This window comes from Alligator sinensis, unplaced genomic scaffold (genome assembly GCF_000455745.1).
Source record: "Alligator sinensis unplaced genomic scaffold, ASM45574v1 scaffold632_1, whole genome shotgun sequence".
NCBI lineage: Eukaryota > Metazoa > Chordata > Crocodylia > Alligatoridae > Alligator > Alligator sinensis.
Window position 1 is genome coordinate 23,912 of NW_005842408.1, and position 27,608 is coordinate 51,519.

A 27,608-nucleotide genomic window follows, 5' to 3' on the forward strand; every position below is an offset into this window, starting at 1 on the left:
ATCGGATGGAGTTAGTCACTACTGGAACAAGACGCTCGTGGGTTTTTTGCATAGGTTTTCTATCTTTAAATTTGCATTTTACCAGAAAGGGAGCCTGGCCTGCCAGAGCCACTCTGGCTGCGGGCCAGGCTCTGAGCGGCAGACTCAGCACCGCTGCCGCCCTGGGCATAGGTAAGGCTTCTGGGGCCAGCAGCAGCCTCCCGTACCCGACCCGGGTCAATTTGCTGTGCACCAGAGCGCACGTGCAGACATGGGAAGTGGTGCTTGGGGACAAATAGCACTGGCACAAATATGAGCCGCTGCTATTTGTCCCATGGAAAAGGCACGCCCCTGCACGTGTGTGCTTGTATGGATGTGCCCTTAGTTGCCAAGTCAAGAGGAGTAAAAGGGTCCCCGAGGCTTGCCCAGAGCCTAGTGGTTAGAGCACTTTCCTTGCTAACAAATCCTCCCACGGTGACCCCGTCCTGACTTCCTGGGAGCACGTTTGAAATGCACAAGCATTCACTGCCGGGAGCGGTGGGAACCACCGCCTGAGTGCTAAAGGACATGTCCTCTCGTTTGTGAGAGGCCCTGACACTATACCAGCTCCCCCTTTGCTAAGGCAAAAGAGCTGGAGAAGCTCATGAACAAATAACACTGAGCAAGTCATGCTGGCTCATCCTGCTTTCCTCCTCAGAGGTGAGGTACAGGAAAGCAGAGTCAGCCACGGATCGCGATGGCACATGCGAGAGTTGTCATGTTCAGATTTAGGAGACAGTAGCGCTGGGCTTTGAAGTGTGCTTATCAAGGGGTAGGGCCTTTTATATGGACACCCCACCCCAAAGCGGTGCCTAGGAGGCATTTAGCCGGGAAGGGCACCATAGGAGCTGTGCCTCCCAAAGCCCCAGGGCGTACATGCCCGCTGTTGTGTCTGCACGTACACATTCCTTCCTGCTGTCACCTGCGTGGCTCATCACAGGCCTCTCAACCTGCTGATCCAGCTCGCCTCCCGTGCCTCACCGCTAACTCCCTAGGGCCCGGCCTGCGGCAATTCTGCTAGGCACGTGTGTAAGGGGAAGTCTTTCTACTCCCTCACTCCCCCTCCCATGTAAGGCCCAGACAGATGCTGGTCTTCAGTGGTTTATTGTAATAACCCAGCTAGATACTTCATGCCATGGCCTCGTGGATGCCTTGGGGTCTGACAAGTGAAAAGAGAGACATTGCATTTTTGAGGTGATTGACATTTTGCTTCTTGCTTCACTAAAACAGGAATGTCAACATATTCCTCATCTCCCTCTACTACCACCACTTCTGGTACCACCAGCTCATCCACGTCAGCCTCCACTCCTCTGAGTACGACAGAGCCACCAACCTATTCTCCAAGCTCCTCTGTTACTACCACCACTTCTGCTACCACCACTTCATCCATGTCAGCCTCCACTCCCCTGAGTACGACAGAGCCACCAACCTATTCTCCAAGCTCCTCTGTTACTACCACCACTTCTGGTACCACCAGCTCATCCACGTCAGCCTCCACTCCTCTGAGTACGACAGAGCCACCAACCTATTCTCCAAGCTCCTCTGTTACTACCACCACTTCTGGTACCCCCACTTCATCCATGTCAGCCTCCACTCCCCTGAGTACGACAGAGCCACCAACCTATTCTCCAAGCTCCTCTGTTACTACCACCACTTCTGGTACCACCAGCTCATCCACGTCAGCCTCCACTCCTCTGAGTACGACAGAGCCACCAACCTATTCTCCAAGCTCCTCTGTTACTACCACCACTTCTGGTACCACCACTTCATCCATGTCAGCCTCCACTCCCCTGAGTACGACAGAGCCACCAACCTATTCTCCAAGCTCCTCTGTTACTACCACCACTTCTGGTACCACCACTTCATCCACGTCAGCCTCCACTCCTCTGAGTACGACAGAGCCACCAACCTATTCTCCAAGCTCCTCTGTTACTACCACCACTTCTGGTACCACCACTTCATCCATGTCAGCCTCCACTCCTCTGAGTACAACAGAGCCACCAACCTATTCTCCAAGCTCCTCTGCAACAACCACCGCTTCATCAACATCAGTGTCCACTCCATCTACAACACCGCAGACAACGCCCACAGTTCCACCTTTAGGTAATTCTTAGCAGTGACCTGAATTTTTTGTCACTTGCTGCTAGGTTGAGAGTTGAGTTATCCAGCATAGCATGAGCAAAAGCAGTTCCACCTCCCACGCGCCACCTCCAGTCAGTGCTAAGGGAGGGGGTTTCACTGAGGACACAGAACCGTTAACACACGTTCACAACTTCTGCACTAGGCTAGTGGACTGGTTTGAACCCTCGTCCTAGTGCTGAAGGGGCTTTAGCATTCCCTTGAACTGCCCCACCCCAGGCAAACAGGAATGGAAGCGGATTTAGCCTGGATTTGCACACTGACCCAGAAATGAGTGCTGTGAAGCACTTCTGTTTCTTGCAAGAAAAAGAGGAAAGAAACTAAATCCAAGTGATATAATAAAGCTGTTTAGTAGCTTTCAGTACTAAGAGCAGGAGCAAAAGTCCTTGTTACGTTTAAGGTGGAACATGATTTGGTCTCCCCCAAACCAGAAGGGTTTGGGGGAGACGCTGTTTCCCCTAGCCCCCGCTGGCATAACAAGGAGTAATGGGCACAAGTTGATGGAGAGGAGGTACAGATTGGACATCCGAAAAAACTACGTCACAGTTAGGGCGGCTAGGAGCTGGAACCAACTTCCAAGGGAGGTGGTGCTGGCCCCTACCCTGGGGGTCTTTAAGAAGAGGCTGGATGCCTACCTGGCTGGACTCATTTGAGTCCCGTTTTTGTTTTTAGGGTTTGTTGTTGGTTGTTTTTGTTTGTTTGGTTTTTTTGGGTTGGTCTCCCGCCCTGGCGGGGGGTCGGGCTAGAAGATCTATTAGGTCCCTTCCGACCCTAAAACTATGAAACTATGATCAGGGACTGTACGACACGATGGTTGGTGACAGCAGAGGGCTGGACTTGATGACTCGCAAGGTCCCTTCCAGGCCTGTGTAACTTTGTTCCTATGTATATAGAGGTCCTTCATTTCTGGAGATTTGCATTTACAGAAATGAATGTGAACTAGTGACCACTCCCTGTTTCTCCCTAAATCCTGCACGTGCAGGGAGCAGAGCAGGTGCTGGCCAGTAAGGGGGAATGCATCTGGTGGAGCTCAGGCTTGCTTCTACCAAATGAATAAGTGCATTGATGGGATAACTTCCTTCTCTTTCCTCTGAGCCAGGGATATGACTTCTCATTAGAGCAGCACAGTGGGCCAATTGTGGGCAGGCGGCGGGGCTGCTAGCCACTCTGCTCCTGGCTGCCGCTGTGATAATTTGTTCTTAATTTCCATGCACAGTGTGCGGACACCCAAGCAGTGTGCTCGGGAGCAAGAAATTTAAGTCAATGTAGGAGAGATTTGCATGTAACTAATCCACGTGTCTTTCTTCCAAGGTCGGGCTATCTGCAGTGCATCAGGGGACCCACATTATAATACCTTTGACCAGAAGGTTCACCATTTCATGGGCACCTGCACCTACACCCTTTCCAAAGTCTGCAATGCCTCTACTGGGCTTCTTCCTTTTGCTGTGTCCACGACCAATGAGCACCGAGGCTCCAACACCAAAGTTTCTTATGTAAAGTCAGTGCACGTGGAGGTCTATGACAATCAGATTTCTCTTCTGAAGAACAGGAAAGTGAATGTAAGAACCAATTATGTGTATTTTAATATTAGATGGCCTTAAAATATTCAATCTTCCTAAAATGAGACGTGCAGACATGTGAAAACATGAGCTATTTTGGCTGGGCATACAGGCCACGTGGTGTATTTGTTGAAAAGGCCTCTCCGAGTCCATTGAGAATATTCCTGATTACTCAGTTGAAATTTGCTTTCTAAAAACATTCTGTGATATTCTCTTCACATTCATTGCATTGATCAGAATACCCCTATTGGTAAACTCATTTGCCGGAAGATTTGTGGGCTATTCACTGGGAATCGTGGGAATGTAGACAGCTGTCAGCTGATTTTCCCATCTTCTTGTATAGGTGAATGGCAGAAGGGTGAATCTGCCTGTGTTCATTGGAAGCAAAATCAAGATCCTAAGCATTGGCGGCTATATTCACCTGGAAACCGATTTTGGACTCTGGGTCAGATTTGATGGAAATCACTATGCAGAAGTCTCAGTGCCCTCTAATTACCAGGGCCAGCTTTGTGGCCTCTGCGGTGAGTTATACGTCCTTGCATTTTAGGGCTTTAGAGACCTAGATTTAATAGCTGAAGGCCAGCGATTGACTAGTTTTGTATCAGGCTGTGTTCTCCTCTATATAAATCTAGTCCTTAAATAAAGCAGAGTATTGGGGAGTAGCTGTCAACCTTTGTAACCTCAAGGACCCCCTCGTAAAATGCCAGCTCTTAATTTTCACTCATGTTTTGACTACAGAAAAATAATAGAGCTGTTTTTCTGTTGCACAGAGCAGGTCAGGATGTGTTGAACACTCTGGATTCCTATTTGAAATCTCTGAGTTTATCTTGTGAATAGTGTTTGCACACCTAACCATGCTAACATTGCGTGGCACCCCACATCACCCTTGAAAGGGTCTCAAGGCACCCGGTTGAGAACCACTGGTTTATTTAGAGAATAACACTGTGGCTTTAGGTACCTGACACAATCCTGGTAACCTGGGATTCAACTCAGAAATGATAGCTTTGGCTTCTTTTTAGCAGTACCATCGCCACATGGGGTTTTTTCTGATGCTGCGCACTATCTTGCTACTTTTCTTACCACTGCGCAGTATCATCGCCGCACAGTTAGTGCTCGGCAATGCTACTGCGCAGTAACATCTCATGTAGACATGCTCGGTGGGGTCACAACCAAAGAGATCTTCCAGTGGCTGAACCTTCTTTCATCACACAAGCAAGTTCATCAGAGTACATGGTACAAATCATGCAATGATTTGGCCGTTGTGGGTTTCGTGTAGTCTCAAGTCTGTCTTTTTTACCCCCTTTATAGGCAATTACAACAATAATCCAGGTGATGACAACATAAAGCCCGACGGTTACGCTGCGCGAGATTCCACAGAACTTGGAGACAGTTGGGTAGTGCCAGAGAACAACACCGTGTATGTACAGGAGTTGCTGAAGAAATTCTAGCAAAATGCACTGCATGCTGTCCTGCAGTATGCCCAGCAATGTTGTTTCTACTGCCTGGTCCCATACTGGGATTAAGCAAAATCCCCATTCTCTCCAGCAAACCCAGGGATCCCTCTTTACACAAAGCAGTGAGTGAGCAGCTAGCCTGCCTATCTCTTGCCTTCAAAGTCTCCATCCAAGAGGCACGCGCCAGGCGAGAAGGGCTGAAGTGAGCCCACTCCTTTGTTTAGTAGCTGTGTTCTCCCATTCATTCCCATTTCCCCGAATGAGTCTAGGGATGTCTCAAAGCACAGTGGGAAGAGGAGTCCCACTTATGGTGTCCCTGTAGTGGGGTAGAAGATGGCCTTGGGTGGAGGTTGGCTGTGAGAACAAAAAAGCCCACCCTGTAGTGCAAAACCAGCATTTGTCTGAGCTTTGTTTTTGAGCAATAAATTGATGTTGTCTCTCTTGCTTCACCCAGATGCTCCAGTGATCCTCCCGGGACCTGTGACCCCAAGCTGGAGAGCGAAGTGAAGAAGAACACGGCTTGTGGCATGATCTCCGATCCAGCAGGTAGGGCCCCCGCGGCTTGTTTTCTGGGCAGGCGCATCGAGTACGGTGCAGATGGCCACGGTGGCTGGCCTGCTCTCCGGGACCCTTTGTTCTATGTCTGCATCCAAAATGTGTGTCATCCCCAATACTGACAAGTGCAGCAGGACCCACAGGAGTTGGGGGGACCTGAACGTCCTGAGCAGGCAGGTTGTCTCCTTGTTGTGCTCCAGAAGCCTGTAAAAGCTGCTCCACCACTGCCGCCTGCCCATGTGCTAGCAATGCCCGCTCTGCTTTCTTGGAGGAGCAGGGCAGCGGGCTCTCTGATGCACATTTATGCCAGCTACTGGCTTCTGACAGCCTGCGTGCATTTTCCACTCTGAGCACGGGGAGCTGGTGGGAAATGTCAGATACCAGCAACTGGTATATGCCCGCGCTATACCAGCGAGCACTGTGTTTTCTTCGAGGGACCCTGTGCTCACCCATGTAAACACAAGGAGCAGGACTCAGCCCATCTCGGCATTTGCATGTGTGCTATTTGTCTTGTTTTAGAGAGACCAGCCTGGAGCACTAGTGGCACATTTCTTGCCATGGCAGGGGATGGGGTAGTGTAGGGGCTCGACTTCTCTCATCTTCTCTTTCTGGGCTTCTTCCTTGACTCATCCAGGTGTCTTCAAGGACTGTCATGCCAAGGTGAATTGGGAGAATTTCTTTAGTAACTGTGTCTATGACATGTGTCTCACTGGAGGGCAGGCAATGTCCTTGTGCTACGGGCTGCAGGCCTACGCTGAGGCGTGTTCAAGCGCTGGGATCTGCATCAAGTGGAGGAGTGCTACACTTTGCCGTGAGTATTGCCATACACATCGGTTACTTTCTGGACATAAGAGTTGCTCAAAAGGTGGAGCTGCTTCTGTCTGGGAATGGGATCTGTCCCTTTGTCATGCCAGGAGCCTGTCCAGTTTTATCATGGAGTACTTGCCTAGGTTTTGCATGATGTTTAGGTTGATTCTCCCCCAGCCTTGCAAAGCATTCAGATATGGGTGCACGGAGCACTCCCGCGCTGTGTTGTCATCTTCAGATTCAGGCCCACCTGTCACTAAAAGGACATAGGCTGGTTCTCTGAATCCTCTGTATCCCCTGCTTAGCTCCACAGGGAAGAGCCCCATGCTGGGTGAACTATAGGAGCTTGTGCATGCAGGATAGTCGTACATGCAGAAGCAAATCCCTCTTTTGGTGCAAGGGCAAGGTACTGCAGGGGCAACAGGTGTATGCACGTTTTGTAAGGCTCACCCACTGTGCACAACCCACAGCGAGGAGAGGGTTAGGAAAAGACCTTTGTAATCCTGAGGCCTGGGGCTGATGGCCTGGAGAGGTATAGGGAAGTAGGGCGAGGGGAAGATGCAGAGTCTGTGCAGTGGAAGGGAAGTGCGGGGGAGAGGATGTGCTGGAGGCTGATGGGAGGAGCAAAGGTCCCCAAAAGTTTAATGCAGTCTGAATCAATTCCATCCCATAATGAACTGGGATTTGCCTCTAACTCAGTTGTTAGCTCCCTGTTTGATGTTAAATACCCACTGCCTAATTACACGCTTCAGTTTAAACGCTTCTTATTAGCTTCTAAGGAAAGTTTCATTACGCTCAGCTGTATTTGATGTGAGCTTCTGCACAGGGGAAATACCAACAAACTGCAGCTCTGCTCCACTGGCGACTCCCCTGCAAAGCCCGTGCCAGCACGCGGATGTGCCGAGGCCCCAGAGACTCGGCGCTGGCTTCCAGGCTGCAGCTCATTTAAAGGGAGATCTTGGGCAAACAGCTGTTCCCTCCAAGTTGTTAGACATGCAAAGCTCTCATAGCCCAAACTAATCAGGAGCCCTCTGAACTCTCTCCAGATTAATTAGCTACAGCATTAACTAGTAAGAGGGAACTTACAGGGATCTACCTATGCTGCACCCCTGGTTGTGTGATGCAGGGATATATCATGAGCGGGCCTGACTTGCACGCCTTGTCTTCCCACTGGGGTCCGTATCCCCAAAAACACAGACCTGGAAGCCTTGGGGAGCTGCTGCTGATTTTAGTAACGCCGTGTTGAGTTGCATGGGTTTTGGTGAAGGTCCTGCAGAGTTACACTGGCCTTCCTGGGGTTGACAGCTGGCTCTATATGCAACCCATACCATAAAATCCTATTAAGGGGACTCTAGGAGATGCTTGTATTGGAGAACATTGGCCCTGACTTTAGCATGACCCCTGATTTAAAAGCATCTGACAAGTCAGTCCTTGCAGATGGCAGAATGGAGACAGGCATAATGTAAAAAGACAGGGCGGAGCAAGGAAAAGCATGGAAAGTCCAAATCTCAGGGTGAAAGCATTGGACTTGCAACAGTCAGGGAGCTGAAGACTTAAAACTTGGGTACAACTGCAGAGTGGGACAAACCAGAAGCATTAGAAAGCTGCGTAACATGGTGCTCCCTAAATCAATAGTATAAAGTCCATTGGGGACCAGACAAGAAGCTGGTGTCTGGACCAGCAGCTGAAACCACTGGTGGTGATCACCTGAAAAAATAAGGGGAGCTGCTGCAGGACTGGAAGTGAACAGGACCTCAACTGTACATGAAGCAATTAGTTGTGCGAGCCAGCTAAAAGTAGCCCGGGCTTTGTAGATCAGAGATGGACAAACACCTCCGGATCGCAAAGTGCAACCTGCTCCGAGTGACGGAAGCAGGCGTCTGCTGTGAACGCGCTGCGGATGAAAGAACAGCATTTTCTCTCTATAAGCGACTGGGAGGGAAGAAGAAGACAGGGTGTAATTCTTGTTTCTTTTTTTAAATACTTGGCGGGTGCTCAGATAGTCAGTACCTTAAGGGGGCCATACTTGTCCCCAGAGAGAGTCTTTTATTCCTTTAATTTGTGTAAGTTTAGTGCCAGTGAAATAACAGAGCCTGAGAGGCTGAAATCCTCTCCCCATTCATGCAGCGTCTACTGTCTGGGGAGTTGCACTAGAAGCTCAAGTGGGATTAAACTCACCACAGGCCACTCCAGTGGTAATGGCTAGGACTGAATTTTAAGTACTGGATTGGCTGTGAAAAGCCCTTGGCTGCTGACAGCATCCCTGCCCCGTGCAGCTGCCTGCCCCTGCTCTGGGTGGTCACGTAGGTTTGGGGCGACTTCCCCCAGCACTGTCTTTTGTCTTAAGCTCATGCAACTGCAGGGAAGAGAAGAGCACTGGTGGGAGAAGTGGTCCCCCTGGCTTTGGGGAGCATTGGTAGAAGGGGTAACCCCAGCTGTGTCCCAGCTCCCTGCTTACATCATGGATGTCTGCACCTGTGCAGCTGCTTAGAGATCTGCAGAAGCTCTGATGCATGTACTGTGATAGTTCCCCTGACTGCACACATGCAGTCTTGGGCCTCTCTGGACTTGTTTGGGACATTTGGACACCTGTTTGCTGAGACCCACCAGGGCTGCTTTCATACGAGCCACCAGCCAGAGGTGCCATGCAAGCAGCTGCCCTCTGTTGCCACCCATATTTTACCAGCATGTGAAAGGGTGGAGGTCTCATCCTGCTCATGAGCAATCCTTGGATACAGCCAGCCCCTAACCATGGATCGTTTGTCTTTCTGTGTCATTCCCAACAAAAAACACTACTATCCAAGTCCTTGAGAAAAGCATCAGCAGCCACTGCTGGACACACGTCTCCAGCCACACGTGGCTTGAAAGATGCATTGTAGGGAGCCGGCAGTGGCCGTTCTAAGAAGATGGTTTGGGAATTGTTTTGTCTGAGTTTGCCTGGTTTTCCTTCCTGCTTGTAGCAATAACCTGTCCGGCACACAGCCAGTATGAGAGCTGCAATACCGTGTGTCCGCTCACCTGCTTGACTCCCTCCACACTCAGCTCTTGCAGCTCCTCACCGATGGAAGGCTGTTTCTGCAGTGAGGGCTATCTTCTGAGTGGAGACAAATGCGTGCCCCAGGAGAGCTGCGGTTGCATCGATGCTGATAAGAAGTATCATCAGGCAAGTTTCCCCAAGCACCGTGTCACCATAATTACCAATGCAGTTTCATTTTGCATCATATGTTCATGAACATGTACATATGTGCATGGCATGCAGTAGAATGGATGGCATCCAAAGTCTGCCTGAGCCTAATGAGCCATCGGGCTAATGAGGTTAAGACACTCCAGTTCCTATAGCCAACAGTGTACAAGGGAGTGATGAGGGATGTGGCTGTGACCAGGACCCCATTTACAGCTGGACCGACTGGGCTAGCCTTTGGCACAGGACTGGGCAGAACTGGAACTCATACCTCTGGAGATGTAATGTTCTGCCATTCTTCCCAGCAACAGATGGGTTGACAGGCACTTGGAGTGTGTACACACATACCAAGACAACTTAAAATAAGGCAACTTAACTAAGCTGACTTAAAATAAGGCGACTTAACTAAGCTGACTTAAAATAAGGCGACTTAAGTTAAGCCATGTTGGAGCGTACACATGTACAGCTCGTTGACATGGTGGCAGCTGTCTTGTGAGCTAAGTCAACTTAACTAATGTGGCTCAAAATACCACATCTCAGAGGTGTATTACCTTGTGCCAAATGTAAGCCAACTCTGCTCCATATACATGTGTACTCTCTGCCAGTTAAGCTGGCTTTAAAAAAGTTAAGCCAATTTAACTGTCATAAAATCAATACATGTGTACACACTCCCAGATATTCCAGACTCCTTGAATCACCCTGATGGGAAACACGGTTCTCTCTCCTTGGTAGCATGTGTGTTCATGTTTGCTGCTTCCTCCCACAGCTGGGTGAAAGCTGGTTTACCCATGAGACCTGCACTGAGCGCTGCACCTGCAACAACAACAGCGACATCACGTGTGTAGCCTGGAAATGCGGCATAAAGGAGAACTGCAACGTACAGGATGGGGTCCTGGGCTGCCATGCCTCTGGTAAGTTCTCCCTGACAGTCCAGGTGGGAATTCGGCATTAGACCTTCCTGATGTAGAAGGGCTTTCATCTTTTGTGTGACGGTGGAGATGCTCACTGCTGACTTCTCCCAGTGCTCAGAGACGTTAAAAGGCAAATTCCCATCTTGCAAATGCTGGGCTTTCCTCAACTGCAGCAGGTGTGCTGGGGGTGCAGAACCATGCCCCAAATGACCAAATGCCCTGAATCAGAGGCATGAACTCGGGTTGAGGAATGAATGAGGAAGCTTCTGACCCTGAGGACCCAATTTAAAAATGGCAAGTGCCCAATTTGGTTTTGCAAAGGACACGTGCTGGCAGGCCACACACAGGCAGTCCACAGTACATGCAAGTACCCAGCAGCACACCAGAACAAGTGGCGCACTTGGCATGTACAACTACATGTTTACACATGTTTCGCAAACAAGGGTTAGGAGATGCCTTTGGAAAATGTAGCCCTAAATGTCACCAGCATGAATCTGGGCTGTCCCCAGTGGGAGTCCGCCTGAGTGGGAATGGTGAGGATCGGGTCTCTGGACCCTACTTCGGGGCTTTTCTTGTTTGCAATGCCTGATGCCAGAACAAAACTCCTTAGCTACCGTAGATCACTATGACCTTTCCTTTAACCTTCAGGGAGCGCATCGTGTCAGGTGGTAGGTGACCCCCACTATTTCACCTTCGACAAAACAATGCTCACCTTCTTGGGCACCTGCACCTACACCCTGGTTGAAACCTGCAACAACAACAGCGTCGTTCCAGTGACCATCAGAGGCAAAAATGAAGACAGGGGACAGAGAGGTGCCACGTACCTCAAAGAAGTCTACATCGATGTGTATGACAACCGAATCACCCTCCAGAAAAGCAGGAGCATCCTGGTATGTGGTGGTGCTTTTTATGTGTTGAGGACAGCAAGCATGCAGTGGCTGATTCAGGGCAAGGAAGTGCCCTGTCTCACAGAGAAGTGTGTCCGTGCTTCTTTGATACCCATGGCTGTCCCAGTACAACTGGATTTGAAAGCACCACCTCCAGCTGGGAGTGGAGAGCCTTTTGACCCTTCTGATGTGCTCATGAAGGCATGAGATAGGAACACTGTCCATTTAGACAGAGGACGGGTCATGGCTGCCGTTGACATTTCATTAGGGGGGAGGGGGGATGTACAAGGCCTGTTTCTGCTGGGGAATCCTCTAAATCCTTGGAGAAAATAAGCCCGGATCAAAAAAAATGCTGTAACGGGAGACTGTGTTTGGCGCTGATGAAAGGTCTGTTGTCACAGCTCAACAAGGAGAGAGTCTACGCTCCGGTGAAGAACCGAATGCGAGGCGTGTCCATTGGCAATGTGGGGTTGTACGTGGTGGTGGAAACCGACTTCGGGCTGGTGGTGAAATACGATGGAGACCATCACTTGGAAATCAGTCTCCCGGACTCTTACTTCTCAAAGGTGAAATTCAGTAACTTATGAATCACGGTTGTTGCTTCAAAACACGGGATTTTCCTTTTCTGCGACCCCCGTTCATTTTTATTCATTTTCCTTCTCCTGCTTTACTACCGCGTCTCTCATTGTAGGACTGCTGTGTGCACACAAGGCATTTCTCCTCTGTTTTCTTTTTTTACAACCAATCGCTCACGGTTCAAAGGAGCATTTACAGGAAGTGACACAACGGGACGAGTAGCTGGCACCTAGATGCAAAAAGTGCCCTCGGCATAACGGTGCATGCTGTGAAGTCGTAGGGGATCACAGATGTATTACAGCAGGGGTGACCCACTGCAGGACAGGTGCACTAGTGGTATGGGCAGCCTCTGAATGTGGCACGGGGCAGATCGGGGAAGGGAAGAGCAGCAGATAGGGAAGGATTTCATAGATTTCATAGACATCAGGGCTGGAAGGGACCTCGGAAGATCATCGAGTCCAGCCCCCCGCCCAAAGGGCAGGAAGTCAGCTGGGGTCATAGGATCCAGGAAACAGAAAGCAGAGCAGTAGAGCACACAAGGGAAGGGGATCAGTGGCACAGGACTAATTTGTGACACTCCTGCCATAAAGGTTGGCTGCTGGTGTATCCAGTATCACTTCATTTCTCTTTTGTCTATTTAAATGGTACCACCCACATCTGAACTATTGATTACGGGGCTAGCTGTTACCCAGCGTCTCAGCGTATTTCTTTTCTCCATCACCCAGCGGTGCTGGGATAGGGGCGCAGTGCTTGTAACCTCGTTCTCTTGATTCTCAGGTGTGTGGCATGTGCGGCAACTACAACGGCAGGAAGGATGATGACCTGCTCATGCCCAATCATCTGCAGGCGAGTAACGTTGCGCAGTTTGGAAACAGCTGGAAAGTGGAAGCCGACAGCGAACGAGGGTAAACCTGACTCCTTTTCCTCATCCCATTTGTATCTCTTGGGGTATCCATCTCCATGCAGGTATTTCAGTGATTTTCCTGCTTTGTAACATGCATTGGCCAGACTGCTTCTAGAGCTGGTGCCTCTCCTTCGAGAAGCTGGGGCTGCAGCGGAGATCAGTTCAGTGAGATGCCAGGAGATGAGGAGCTTGGACTGCCAAGCACCTAAACCCTCTAGTGCAGCACCCAGATAACACTGCCAGTCAGTGTTATTTGCATTGTGAGCACCCAGCGCGGGCGGATGGACGGGCAGAATTGTAGAAAAGCCGGGCCGGAAGAGAGCGCTGACCCAAACCCAATTCCTTCAATCTCTCCTCATGTCCCTCGGTGGCTTGTTCTCGTCGCTCTCCCCTGGATTCACTCGTCTTAAAGCGTGGTGCCCCAACCTGGACACGCTACTCCATCTGACGCCTCCTCCTTGCTGAGCAGAGTAGGCTAATTGCGTCCCATGTCCTACATGCAACTCTTCTCATTTAAAACTCCCCAAAATACGATTTGCCTTTTTGCAGCAGTATCACACCGTTAACTCAGATTTATCTCAGGATCTACGATAACCACCAGATCCCTTTGTGCCTGACTGTGGCCTACACAATTATGTTAGACTTGGTTAATCATGTCTTAAGTGTAACATCTGCCAGGGGCCCAGTAAGTCCCTAAGCTGTTTTACTGCCCAGATCTGTTGCTGTAAGCAGTGGGCGAACCATCTTTTTGGGAAGGCTATGAACACCCATGTTTTTTAAGTGCTTCCCATACTTACGTTTGCATTGTTTTCAGGGACACGTGTTCATGTACACAAAAGTTGTGTGTGCATATTAAATGGTTCGTTGCCTATGCATATCTTGTAAGGGTTTGCACATGCAAACATGAGCCAACACACAAGGCAAGAACGTTTGATTGTGCGGATAATCCAAGCTCCCTTTCTTCCCTCAAGGGGAAAGCAGGGAAGAGATTGATTGGCGAGGCAGAAAAAGCCTGCATTTGTCACTCATCTTTTTTTCCCCTTGAGTAGAAAGGACTGTGGCCTCCAGAACTACTCGCCTGACTCTTCCTACCAGCAACAAATGTTCCCATCAGGGTCTGAGCCTCAGCGTGCCCAGTGGTATTTCAGACTAAAATCCTCTGTGGTTGTGTTTCCTTGCAGCTGCTTACCAGACAAAGGAGACGAGCCTAACCCTCCCTGCACTGCTGGTGCCAGACCAAACATGGAAAAGCAGTGCAATGCCTTGATGTCAGACCCCTTCAAGCGGTGCCATCACCTGGTTGATCCCGAGCTCTTCATCAAGACCTGCGTCTACGACATGTGCAAGTATGGTGGCATGAAGTCCACCCTCTGCGACATCGTTCAGGCTTATGTGGACACCTGCAAGAAAGACGGGGAGAGCATCATGTGGAGGAACGGCACGTTCTGCCGTAAGTGCGCGGAGAGACCAACCTGGTTTGCATGGCTGAGAGGGGAAAATTAACCAGCAGCCTTTATTGGTGCTAGTTAGCATTTGGGCACTGGGTTGTGCTGGAGTCAGATCCTGAAAACTGTGTCCCCTGCTCGGGACTGGGCCCATCTATGAACAGCAACTCAGAGCTGGGTTGGTTTGAGGAGCTGGGTGGACATTTGGTGCTGCAATGAGGTTAGAGAAGAGAGGGGAGATAAGGGAAGACCATAGGGCACCTAGAAATGTGTGAGTGCATTGGGGGAAATGGTTTTTAAATGTCTTCATTCTGCAAGTGTTGTTGGAGCGAGGCCGAAGGACTTGGCCTGGGGTCCGTTAAGGGCCAGATTCATCATCAGTGCTTGGATCACTCCCACAACGCAAAAGAGCCGTCGTCTCAGCTCAACCAGCCAGTTGAACTGTGCATGTCTGCTTTCTGCCCCCGCCATGAAATAGGGCAGGTGACGCGTGACTGTGACTGCAACCCAAGGAAGATTTCTGTACAATTATTAGTTATCAGTGGCCCTTGCAGCACCCAACACTGAACAGAAACGCTCTAAAAGCAACCCGCGCCAGCTCCAAAATGCCCCGGCTGAGCGATGGATAGCTCTGAAAGGCTCAGCTGCTCTTTAAAAAAAGCCAGAAGCTAGAGTTATTAAATAACCATGTGAAAATCAGGTGAACGTGGCTGGCGTCTGCACCCTGACTGTATTAGCATCGTACCTGTGGGCAAGGGACCGTGTCGATCCTGCTGTCTTTGTTCTCTCCATCCGTGCAGCATTACCTTGCCCCTCGCACAGCCACTACACTGCCTGCGCTCCTCTCTGCCCGGCCACCTGCAACGACATTTTTGCGCCCACCCTGTGTGAGAAGCCGGGCGAGTGCACAGAAGGCTGCGTGTGCAACAATGGCTACGTGCTCAGCAATGACCGCTGCGTGCCGCTGAGGGACTGCGGCTGCAGGGACAACAAGGACAACTACTACAGCGTAAGCGGGTTTGGTCCAAAGCGACTGCCTGGTTTTGCAGCTCTCAGCGGCTCCCGGCGCCTGGGCCCACTGCCCACATTGACCCAAGAGAAACAAACTGGGTCTGAGCAGGAGAGCCGCTGACAACTGCTTCTCTAACGCAAGTCAGTGGGCAATGCAGGAGCTTGTTGCTTTTGCACAGCAGGCCCCAAAGAGTTTAAAGATAGGACCCAAAACTGGGACTCCCAAAAGCAGTGAAAACCTCTGAACACTAGTGATTTGCCAGGGCTCGCTCAGGAAGTTTGCCCCAGTCTTTTGTGTCTCGGTTATCTCATGAAGGCAATAAGCCGTGTAGGACTGCAGTGCCCCAGCAAGACTCAGAGCACACGAGAGTGCAGCACAGAGCCCAAGGGTAGGTTCGTATCTATTTTCCAAGCATACGTTAAATTGTGGGTATTTCCCCTCTGCTCTAATAGAGCCAGCAGGGACTGCTCACCTCTCTTGGGTCCAACGTGGTACCTAGCTGGATCTCGCCTCTTTTGCTGCTGGCCCCACATTGTATTTGTGAAGAATCACCCCTTTTTGAACGGTGCCCTGAACACAGCTTGTATCCCACCAGGTCGGGGACAGCTGGGTAACCAAACACTGCGGTCAGAAATGCCGCTGCCGCAACGGAAATGTCATCACGTGTCAGGACTACACCTGTGAGATTGGCTCGGTTTGCACCCTCCACAACGGGAACTACAAATGTAAACCAACAGGTACGTGTGCTCAGAGCCCAGCTGCCGGGGAGGGACCGGGCCCCGGGAGCTCCATCCACGCGGGATGCACCTGTACGTCTGCAAGGACAGATCATCTGGTGGTGCCGGGGCCGCGGGAAGGGATGCAACAGTGACATCTGCTCACTTCCCAGCCCCTTTCCCCTTCTCCGGCAATGCAAAGGGCTCTTAGTGGACACCAGCATCACCCCTCCCCTCCTTGCATCCCAGTCTCTGTAAGAGCAAATTCACTTACCACCTGCTAAACGTAATGCAGCACGGGGACTTGCTTTCCCCGCTTCGCTCCGTGTGTTGGCATTTACACTGCAGCGCGCGGCGGGGATGCAACACTGACACACCAGTGGTGAGGGGTTTCAACCTCCTCTGCACAGGATGATGACAGAGGAGGGGCCCAGATGCGGAGAGGCAGGTCCACCTTGTGCTGCTTGGGTCCTGATAGTGTTGATGGCAGGGTACTGCTGCCACGAGAGCATGAAAAGGCCTTGGCTGTCCACTGAGCTCCCCTGGTAGGCAAGGGAAGGTAAAATTTGGGGTAGGAGAGGGAAGGAAAGCAAATGTGGATCCTTTGGCAAGGACTCCATTGTCTTCTGCTGAGAGCTGGGCTTGGCAGCAGGACAAAGAGGAGAGGAAGCTGTTAGTAAAGCTCAGAGTTGGGCAAATGTTGGGTTCCTCCTTTGGAGACCCTGATGCCTTTCATCAAGCAGCCGCTCTGATGAGCCTGCTCCTCTTGTACCCAACAGCTCTGCTCGAGATGCTGCCATGCTCGCGAGAGCTGTATCAGGAGTGAGCCGTTTCTTGTGGAAGGTGGCATTAGGTCCCCTGGAAACCTGCCTGCTGCTGCGGTTGCAAATGTGGGGCAAGGGAGCGGGGTGGTTGCAAAAGAGCCGGCTCCCCCTCTTCCCCATTTGGGCAGCCTAGTGCTCCAGGGACACTGGAAAGCAGCTGGCCCTGTGTTAAGGGACCGATCTAGGGAGCAGGGTCAATGTGTCCTTGCACAGCACCCGCCTTCCCTGCTCTTATCAACAAGGTAAAGCAGGTCTGCTGCAAGGATTTGCAAACCCAGTAGGGAGGAGAGAGGGCTCAGAGACATTGCACACCCTTCACGGGCTGTCTGGGCCTGACACCGTGGCTGAAAGGACAGTCTGGTGAAACTCCACTGTTGGGTAATGAGACGAGCGGCAGTTCTGCGTTGTAAGACCACGCCGGTCGCTGTCCGGTCGTCTGTGTGTCACCATCACCAGTACAGAGTCCGGGCACCTGCCGTAGCTTTTGTAAGCAATGGCCATAACTCTCTAGCCTGTTATTACACCAAGCCAGTCAGCGGCCTCGAACGAGAGAACTGGCCTCTGCATTCAGACTGACTACGGACACTGTTCCCTCGTAGGTTTTGGGAAGTGCCTGGTCACCGGGGACCCGCACTACCTGACGTTTGACGGCTTGTGGCACCACTTCCAAGGCAAGTCCACATACGTTCTGGCTCAGACCGTCCCCGAAGTCCCCAGCCACCTGCCGCCGTTCAGCATTGAAGGCAAGAACCAGCTTCTGCCTCGAAGTCGACGCATCACCTTCCTCAAGGAGGTCCGGGTCGACGTTTACAACCACACCGTGATGTTCAAGCAGAGGAAGAGGCTCGTGGTAAGAATCACATCTGATGCATCCCTCGGCTTCTTACTGAACGAAAGACGTTGCAGTGAAAGTTGGGGATTTGCTGTCTCTCAATGACCAACTTCCTCAGTCTCCTTCGTCAGGGAGTGTCTATTAAATTACAGCTTCTGGTACTGCACTGCTAACCTGGCATGGGCAGAAGCAGAGAGTCAGGCTCTCGATGCAATGATACTGGCTTAAAAACCCTATGCTTTAAAAAAAAAAAATTCACACCCCTTTTTCATTGCCTCCGAGTTTGAGACATTCAGGGGTCATGTTTTCAAGTCTTTCTTTTCAACCATAAGAGACAAAAATGTACTTTAAAAAATCAGGACTCATGGTAGAAGTGATATCTTTTATTAAACCAACTAGATTTTCGCAAAAAAAAAAAAAAAAAAATCTTTAATTGCAAGTTTTTGGTAAAAATCTAGTTGGTCTAATAAAAGATATTATCTCGACCACGAGTCCTGATTCCTTTTGCCACCAGACCAATACAGCTACAACCTGGATACCTTAAAAAAATATGAAATCTGGGATTGTCTTGCAGTCACGTGACCCCAGAAACTGGGGCTTTTAAAACCATAAGAGTGGTCTTTGTGAGGAGGGAAAAGGAAGCAGACAAATCATGCTAAGGGAGTTGCACTTCTATTTCTCACATTATCTATCATCATTATTCAGTCTTGTGTTTGCTCGTGCACATACGGTAGCATCTTTTCTAGCCAAAGAATGGCAATCTCTGGGGGGGGGTTAAAAAAAGGGTGAAAATACTGACTTTCAGGGCAATCCAGCTTCTTTTTGTGCAACATTTACCTGCAATAAGAAGATGAATATCAGGGGTTTTCTTCAGCTATGGCTGTTTGAAACTTTTATCATAAAACCTGAAGACAGGAGAGCTTAGCTGGGAGTTTTTTCCCTGCAACCGGGCTCGAGTTTGAATTTGGGCCCAGGACTGTGTGTTAAAAATGCTCTCCCTCTCTCTCAGCTGGACGGAGTGAGCGCTATCCCCCCTGCCCGTCCTCACGAGGGTATCCAGATATTCCAGAGAGCAACGAGAATTTATATGCAGACAGATTTTGGCTTATCCATTAGCTATGACGGCTCTGAAAACTTAGGTAAGTGTGATCAAGAGAACTTACAGTAGCATTCATTCAATTTTATCCTTCCCACGGCACCTTGTGTCCCAGAGGAGATTTCCACCCAAAACGAGACTGGAATCTTGTATCCTCTGAGCCCGTGAGTCTCCTTTGCAACACGACATCCCAGAAATCAGGGGACAGGCTGTTTCCCAAGAACTAGGCAACCGGCAAAAGTGGTACCTTTGTGTTTCACGAGTTTAGGGAAAATGGGGCTTGGACTGTTCCTGGTTCTGTTCATGCAAAGCCAAACTTCAGCTAAAGCTAAAGCAAAATCACCCTCGGTGGCTCATGGGGGTGATGGGATGAGGGTCAGACCTGTCCCTTGGTGGTTCTCCACTACCCCGGCAATGGCTGCTGCTCCCTGAACCCTGGGATTGCATCCTTGTCTCAGGATATATCTTAGCATTAGAGCCGTGGGCCTGGTTCTCTTGCTTAAACCCAGTTTATTTCAGTGTAGACTCCACTGGCACAAGGGAGATCGCTCCTTAGCTACCAGGTCTGAGAGCTGCTCGTGGGAGTAGAGGGCAAGGGTCCCCGTACCCACCACCGCAGCCCTGCAAGAAGGGAAGGCCTCTTTGACAGGACACCAGTGCAATTCAGGGAGGGATCCCTCCTAGCATCCCCTGCCTGCGGTCCGATCCTAGCACAGAGCTGCCTACCCTTCCTGTCCTTCCCTTCTGCGCGCTTGCTGGCGCTGGGTCCCGGTATCAGCTTCTCCTTCTGAAACCCCCAGACATCACCCTGGCCAACACCTACAAGAACAAAGTCGAAGGCCTGTGCGGTAATTTTGATAACAAGTACAGGAACGACTTCACCAAGCCTGACGGCTCCCGGGTGAGGAACGTGAACGTGTTTGGGGAGAGCTGGAAGGTCCCCGTCGAGAGATCGGCCCATCGGCTCAGGTACACCCTATATATGCACCGGGCCAGGACTGGATGCTTAATGAGGCCCTAATAACCTCCAAAGAGGCTGCTGGCACCCTCTTCAGCCTTGATCTTTCTTCTTCCTGTCTGGGGTCATTCATGTATTTTTATAGCGTGGGTGAGGAGGTGGCAGTGCCCCTGCAGCACCCCGGGTCGGTGCCACGTCAGGGAGTTGCACCATGTCGGACTGGAGGGTGGGTGGGAATGGGGGTCCGGCCTGTTTCAAGCGAGGCTCGTGGATGCTGGCACAGGCAGGGATCATTTACCTCCCTGCCCGCTGGGCTGGATGACCTGAGGAGAGGCAGAGGTTGATCCGACATCCCCCTGCCTTTGGGAGGCAAGGGCAACTTCCAAATGCAGCGAGGCTCCCCATGCTTCTGCTCCTGTCCTGACTCCCTGCGTCTCCTCGCTTCCCTGGCTCTGTTCCTCTTCCAGCCAGGACGCGGCAGGTCGAGGCAGTGAGATGTTCACTTAAATCTGGCGTTGCACCCCATCACTGTACTGCTAAGAGTGCATTAGCGTGAGCACAGCACCGAGCAAACTGATGTGCGGTCAATGACTTCCCGTTCCAGGCGAGCTGCAGATGACGAACTGGACGATGCCGAGCTGGAAACCGGGTTCCTCAGCGAGTGCTCGGAAAGCCAGCTGCTCCAAGTCAACGCCACTTCCAACTGCTGGGTCCTGATGGATCCAGACGGCCCCTTCCAAGGGTGTCACGCCAATGTCTCAGCAGACTTCTTCCTGCAGTAAGTCCCCGGGATCGACAAAGGCCTTTCCCCCAGCTCTTCTTTCAAGGTGTTTCTAGAGGCCCCACAGTCAGGTGCATCCACAAACAGCACAGCCATAGACAGTGAGGGCTGGAAGGGACCTCAGGGGGTCACATCTAGTCCAACCCCCTGCTCAAAGCAGGACCAGCCCCAACTACACCATCCCAGCCAAGGTCTTGGAAACTTCCAAGGAAGCACCTGGTGCTGAGCCCAGTCGCTCTGCTGGCATTGCGCTGCCTCTCAGTGCAGTCTCCACCGTTCAGGGTGTAACAGGGTAGCAGGGTCTCATGAGCAGCTGATCAGTAAACCAGAGGTCTGGATGCATGGTAATGGTGAGGATACAGGCTGATGTGGGAAGGATGCTTGCGTGCTGGCAGGGATCTAGGAAATCGGCTCTTAGCACAATGCAGTCCACGATGGAGCTGTCAGCCACCAGGAACGGAAACGCATGTGGCTGTGACAGGTACTCATGTCCTTGCTGCTCACACGGGTGCATGCAAATGCAAAGCCTGGGAGAACAAATTGACCCGATCTTCCTGGTGTCCCCAGGTTTGTATAGTCTTTCTTGCATTACTCAGCCAGAAAACTACTGGAAAGCCTTTGCGAGAGCCCCAGCACAGGATCAAGGGACAGCCGCTGGCAACACGGCAGCAAATGTTTCGGGCATGAACGCTTTCTCGTGTTGCAGGAACTGCCTGTATGACATGTGCGTGGAGCCCAACAACAACGAGATGCTGTGTCGGGACGTGGAGCAGTACGTGCTGGTGTGTCAGGAGAGGGGCATCGCCGTGCAGAACTGGAGGGAGCGGACGTCCTGTGGTGAGCACAAGGGCGCTCTGTCTTTCCAGACACACAAGTCAGGGTTTGCAGCTCAGAGAGCCAAGGACCCCCACCCCGTCCTTCCCTCAGGTCCCACTCTCTGCTCCCTCTTTATTGTGGCCCATTACAGTTTATCCAACTCCTGAATTCTTTACACACGAGATGAGACAGACCCCCTTCCACCCCCCACCCCACTTCCCATTTTGATAGGCCTTGATCTCTCTTTTCTTTTGCTAATTGTGTGTCTGCTACACCCTTAGTGGCACACAACAGCCATAGAGCAGCTTAACGCGCCCCATTCTTGCTGCTACGCTTTGGGCCCGAGTTATGTGCTGGCTTTCCTCATGGGGGTCCCAAGTAAACCTGAACAGAAAATAGGGTCCCAGGAAGCCGGTGCGCTGTGCTCCCGCGTGCTGCAGCCTCCCGGTACAATGCACCTCTCCTGACTTCTGTCCACAGCTCCGCAGTGTCCCCCCAACAGCACGTACAGCATATGCACGTCTGCCTGCCCCGTTTCCTGCGGCAACCTGGCAGCTGCCTCGGAGTGCGACCTGCCCTGCGTCGAAGGCTGCGAGTGCCTGCCCGGATACATCCTCAGCGGCTTTGACTGCGTGCCCTACAAAGAGTGCGGCTGCACCTTCCTCAACCAGTACTACAAGGTGGGTGGGGACCGCTCCCCAGCCAGCGCTTGGCACCAGTGGCCTCTCCAAATAATTCTTGCCAGTGCCTAATCTGTCCTTAATCATGCGTGGCTTCATGCCAGCCATTTGCTCTGTGATGTTTTGGGTCTTAGAGAAAGGGCAGGGGATGGAGCAGATCACGGCATGTTCCTGGGGTCCCTTCCTGCCTGTAGGAAGTGCCGGGAGCAGCACCATGGATACAAGCACTTTGGGGGCCCGTGCAATGGCACTGGAAAGTTTGGGCTAGCTCTGTCTCATCTGCCCCCTGAATAACTGCGCATGCAAGAAGGGACATGCTGGGCTTATAGATGTGTTAGGCACTGGTGACAGAGACCTGTCTTAGCACCTCACTGCGGGCCCAGTCCTGGCGGCTCTGAGCAGCACCAGTGGAGAGCTCACAGGCTCTGTGAGTGTGCAAACTCAAACACAGCATGCCAAAATAAACAAGTTTAAAATTTGTAATGCTCATTAATAAGGATTAAATGCCGTGGTGTGTACAAGTGCCCTCTGACATGGATGGTGCTCCTGCCGAACCAGTGCCTGAGTAGGAATGGCTTGGGAACAGCACACCCCACATCCAGGGCACTGGACTGGATGGTGCTTGAGGTCCCTTCCAGCCCTGGGTCTGCCGACAGGGCTGGACCCTCGCAAATGCCTGTGCCTTGAGCTCTGCTGCAGAGCCGGCTGCCCAGGAGGGGCTTCCTGCCCCTACCAGACAGCAGAAAGCAGCTGCCTCCTTTCATAGGGTGAAGCTACAGACCTGAAGCACATGCAGGCTCTGCCCATGATGATGATGGGGTTCCCTCTGGGGCAGCACGCAAGCAGGCTGTGGGGCTGGCTAGGGCCCTGGATTTGCAAGGAACAGCCAGGCATCCACTCCTATTTTTCTGGCTGACTTTATTCAGTGCCTCTGAGTCTACCAACGGACATGGGATTTATTTTGGGGGCAGCCACGGGATTTACTCTGAGATGCTACTGCGGCACAAGCCCCCTGTCCCGTTCTAAGGGCTTGTGAAATACCGAGATAACAATAATTTCAGTTAATTCCTATTCCAATGGCGTGTCTATGCCTGTTTTGATGCCAGTCAAATCCTGGGCCAGTTAGACCTGGGACAAACCTGAGGTCTGCTTTTAGCCTCACACTCCCCATTCTCTCCCAGGTTGGAGAGATGTTCATGACTGAGGACTGCTCTCAGACCTGCGTGTGCACGGAAAGCTCCAGCGTCTCCTGCCTCCCAGAACCATGTGGCTCCGAGACGGTCTGCGGCGTGGCCAACTTGACCCGTGGATGCTACCGGAGTGAGTCCATCTCTATGCACGTCCTCTTGTCCCTAAGCTCTCTGCCCAGGGTCCCTCTAGGAGCAAGCGCTTCATCCGGGCAGACCTTGTATAAGGAGGGCCCTCGGGCAGGAACCCAGGATGGGCCTCTTGGCAGGGGGGAAGGATGTAGGCGGGAAAGGGGCTGTCAGGTGCTGCCGAAAGCTTCCCAGAATGTCTCGGGCATGCACTTGTCAGAGGCTCCTTCCACAACCTCGCTCTCCTCATGCTTACAAACCATCAGATCTCCAGCCACCATTTATTTGCAGCCAGTTGAACCTGGTTTGTTCTTGGAATCGCAGAAAAGTGGGGCTGGACAACAGCTCCAGAGGTCCCATCTAGTGCAACCCCCTGCCCAAACCATGCCTATCCTTGTCCTTTAGTGCAAACAGCTTTCCTCTCTCCATGATATTTACCCTCTTGGTACCTTAACGAGAGCAATGGTCTCCCCTCTGAGCCACCATTTGGCCCGGTGACACAAGCCGAGCCCCTCTGCTCATGCCCCTGTGATGGACTCTCCAGCCCCCTGATCATCCCAGTCCCCTTCTCTGATTGAATGAATCTCTCCTGAACAGGGAAAGTCAAAACTGTGTGCAGTGTTTGAGTCTCCCCAGGGCCTCGTGGTGCAGCAGTGTGATTGCTTCCCTGTTTCTAGTGGAGAGGCTGGATCCCTTCTAGGATGGCATTTACAGTGTTTCTGGCATAGGGACATTTTGATGCTGGCTAATACACCCAGGGCAGGTCTTTCTCCTCTCCTCCTTCCAACGGAGGAGTTTGCAGCTTAGAAGGGAAATCCCTGTTATTGGTTCCCCAAGTGCATGAGCTAAGTTTCATCCCAGTTCTATTATTCCCTTTCTCTCGGTCATTGAATCATAGACAATGAGAGTGGGAAGGGACCTCAGGGGGTCACATCTAGTCCAACACCCTGCTCCAAGCAGGACCAGCCCCAACTCCATCATCCCAGCCAAACTGAGCCTTAAAAACCTCTGAGGATGGAGACTGCACCACCTCTCTGGGTCACCTGTTCCAGTGCTTCACCACCCTCCTAATGAGAGAGTTTTTCCTAATATCCAACCTCAACTTCCCTTGCTGCAACTTGAGCCCATTGCTCCTTGTCCTGTCATCTGCCCCCACTGAGACCAGCCCAGCTCCAGTTCTTCTTCCATGCCATCCCAGCCCTCCTCTCTGTTGACTCTATCACCGGCCATTTGCACTAAGACACACTTACTTGGTCAAGCACCAGGGGCATCAGGCCCTGAGCCAAGGAAACCCCTTAAAACATGGACTAGCACCGTCCGGCTGCCCTTTCTCATGCAGGGGAGCAGGGGAAAGCTTCCCCAGGCCGGATTCCCCTGGGAGCCTGACACGTCCCCCTCCCTCCTTGCAGATTCTCTGTGTCTACACAACCCCTGCCAGAACGACGGGATATGTGTTCCCAGCAACAGCAATTCCAGCTTCAGCTGCATCTGTCCTGACCCATACATGGGGACTCTCTGTGAGAAAGACCGGATAGGTAAACAGGCTGTTGTGAGCTTCATTAGACGCACGACCTGCTTGGTCAGCAAAAGCAGTGTACGCTGACTGCAAACAGCTGGGCCTGAGCAGTCACGAACAGGCTGCTTCTGCCAGGACCCGATGCTGCCCTCAGTGACACGGGTACAAATCAGGAGTAGCTGTGAGGCCAGCATTGAAAGCGGACTCAGGCCCACATCGCATGGGCACTCAGAAACTTAGTCGTGGGTGAAGGGCCCAGTCCCGCTCACGCTCTGGAGGCTTTGCCTCTGAGGATCCACTTGCAGGTACATCCCAAAGCCACGGGATCAGGGAGTCTGCCACGTGCTCAGTGCTCAGGGTGGGATACAGGGTCGGGGCTCTGTGCCCCCCTGGGATGCAGCTCACGCCACGACCTGGCATAGCTGATGGTGTTCCCTGCCCCAGCCTGTGCCTGACAGACATGGTGAGGATGTGGGCACAGGGCTTATCCCTGCAAAGAGATACCTATGGTTACCTCAAGTTGCCTCTGGAGGGAGTGGGCAGCAGAGGGGCGAGAGTCTGCCCCAGGCTGGAGCCCAGAAGCCAACACGCGCCACGTCAGACAGATCTACAGCTGCCTGGACGTGGGAAACCTGCTCACTCCCTGCATGCTGAACCTGGGCTTGCCTCTCCCCCACAGACACCCCGGTCATCTCTGACAACCCCCTGGTCTACATCATCGTGGGCGTCGCTGCGGGTGTTGTTGTGCTGGCGCTGATCATCTCCCTGGTGCTCTGGGGATACCGGTAAGGGTTTTCCCAGCTGCTCGACACAGGAGCAGGGTCTGGGAGCTGCAGCATTCGCACTGCTTACCAGCACAGCCAGACACCACCTGGTGCTCAGGCCATCGGTTACAGTGTAACCCACCCTGCATGTGGCCATCGGTTATGGTGTAACCTACCCTGCATGTGGCCATTGGTTACGGGGTAACCCACCCCTGCATGTGGCCATTGGTTACGGGGTAACCCACCCCTGCATGTGGCCATTGGTTACGGGGTAACCCACCCCTGCATGTGGCCATTGGTTACGGGGTAACCCACCCCTGCATGTGGCCATTGGTTACGGGGTAACCCACCCCTGCATGTGGCCATTGGTTACGGGGTAACCCACCCCTGCATGTGGCCATTGGTTACGGGGTAACCCACCCCTGCATGTGGCCATTGGTTACGGGGTAACCCACCCCTGCATGTGGCCATTGGTTACGGGGTAACCCACCCCTGCATGTGGCCATTGGTTACGGGGTAACCCACCCCTGCATGTGGCCATTGGTTACGGGGTAACCCACCCCTGCATGTGGCCATTGGTTACGGGGTAACCCACCCCTGCATGTGGCCATTGGTTACGGGGTAACCCACCCCTGCATGTGGCCATTGGTTACGGGGTAACCCACCCCTGCATGTGGCCATTGGTTACGGGGTAACCCACCCCTGCATGTGGCCATTGGTTACGGGGTAACCCACCCCTGCATGTGGCCATTGGTTACGGTGTAACCCACCCTGCATGTGGCCATCGGTTATGGTGTAACCCCTCCCTGCATGTGGCCATTGCTTACGGTGTAACCCACCTTGCATGTGGCCATCGATTACGGTGTAACCCACCCCTGCATGTGGCCATTGGTTACGGTGTAACCCACCCTGCATGTGGCCATTGGTTACGGTGTAACCCACCCTGCATGTGGCCATCGGTTATGGTGTAACCCACCCTGCATGTGGCCATCGATTACGGTGTAACCCACCCTGCATGTGGCCATCGATTACGGTGTAACCCACCCTGCATGTGGCCATAGGTTATGGGGTAACCCCTCCCTGCATGTGGCCATTGCTTACGGTGTAACCCACCTTGCATGTGGCCATCGATTACGGTGTAACCCACCCCTGCATGTGGCCATTGGTTACGGTGTAACCCACCCTGCATGTGGCCATTGGTTACGGTGTAACCCACCCTGCATGTGGCCATTGGTTACGGTGTAACCCACCCTGCATGTGGCCATTGGTTACGGTGTAACCCACCCTGCATGTGGCCATTGGTTACGGTGTAACCCACCCTGCATGTGGCCATTGGTTACGGTGTAACCCACCCTGCATGTGGCCATTGGTTACGGTGTAACCCACCCTGCATGTGGCCATTGGTTACGGTGTAACCCACCCTGCATGTGGCCATCGGTTATGGTGTAACCCCCCCTTGCATGTGGCCATCGATTACGGTGTAACCCACCCCTGCATGTGGCCCATGGAGCCCCTTAGTCCCACCCAGATCCCATTAGTCTGCTCATGCTAGTCGCTAACCATGAGGCAGCATGGTGGAGCAAACCAGTAACCCCACGTTGACTCTTTCCTTACAGAAGGAAGAGGCAGGATCAATCGAGATTAGCCAGTCAAAGGTCTTGGTCCTTGAACTACTCAACAGATGCACTAGACCAAGGCATGGGACAGCAAGACCTTGGCTTTGTGGTCAACACAGCATTTGATCAGAGAGAAAATCAACCGCACCACTCCTAGCGACCTGCTTCCCTTCTGACTGTTGTCCCTTTTCCAGCTCATGATTTCCCCCAACCCTTGCCTAGAATAATATTTACTAATAAAACCC

At 52.1% G+C, this 27,608-nt stretch overlaps 1 protein-coding gene across 1 annotated transcript; it reads left to right on the plus strand.

The window, feature by feature from the left end:
• The first annotated feature begins 1,600 nt into the window (after positions 1 to 1,600).
• On the plus strand, positions 1,601 to 27,608 carry LOC102369156 (zonadhesin-like). Its single transcript, XM_025211504.1, has 24 exons — positions 1,601 to 2,121; positions 3,469 to 3,716; positions 4,060 to 4,237; positions 5,025 to 5,133; positions 5,625 to 5,716; positions 6,360 to 6,536; positions 9,493 to 9,695; positions 10,480 to 10,624; positions 11,273 to 11,514; positions 11,913 to 12,077; positions 12,865 to 12,992; positions 14,173 to 14,441; positions 15,237 to 15,445; positions 16,044 to 16,185; positions 17,588 to 17,838; positions 18,830 to 18,959; positions 19,717 to 19,885; positions 20,479 to 20,652; positions 21,362 to 21,492; positions 21,952 to 22,151; positions 23,333 to 23,471; positions 24,877 to 25,002; positions 25,663 to 25,768; positions 27,364 to 27,608. Exons 1-24 carry the CDS (start codon positions 1,791 to 1,793, stop codon positions 27,518 to 27,520), a joined length of 4,221 nt encoding a protein of 1,406 aa, XP_025067289.1. The 5' UTR covers positions 1,601 to 1,790; the 3' UTR covers positions 27,521 to 27,608.

Bases quoted from the DNA above. Each gene is read 5' to 3' on its own strand.
- LOC102369156 (XM_025211504.1), top strand. From the start codon at position 1,791: ATGTCAGCCTCCACTCCCCTGAGTACGACAGAGCCACCAACCTATTCT. The intron at 15,446-16,043 runs GTAAGCGGGTTT...GTATCCCACCAG, and splicing joins ACAAGGACAACTACTACAGC to GTCGGGGACAGCTGGGTAAC. The intron at 18,960-19,716 runs GTAAGTGTGATC...TGAAACCCCCAG, and splicing joins TGACGGCTCTGAAAACTTAG to ACATCACCCTGGCCAACACC.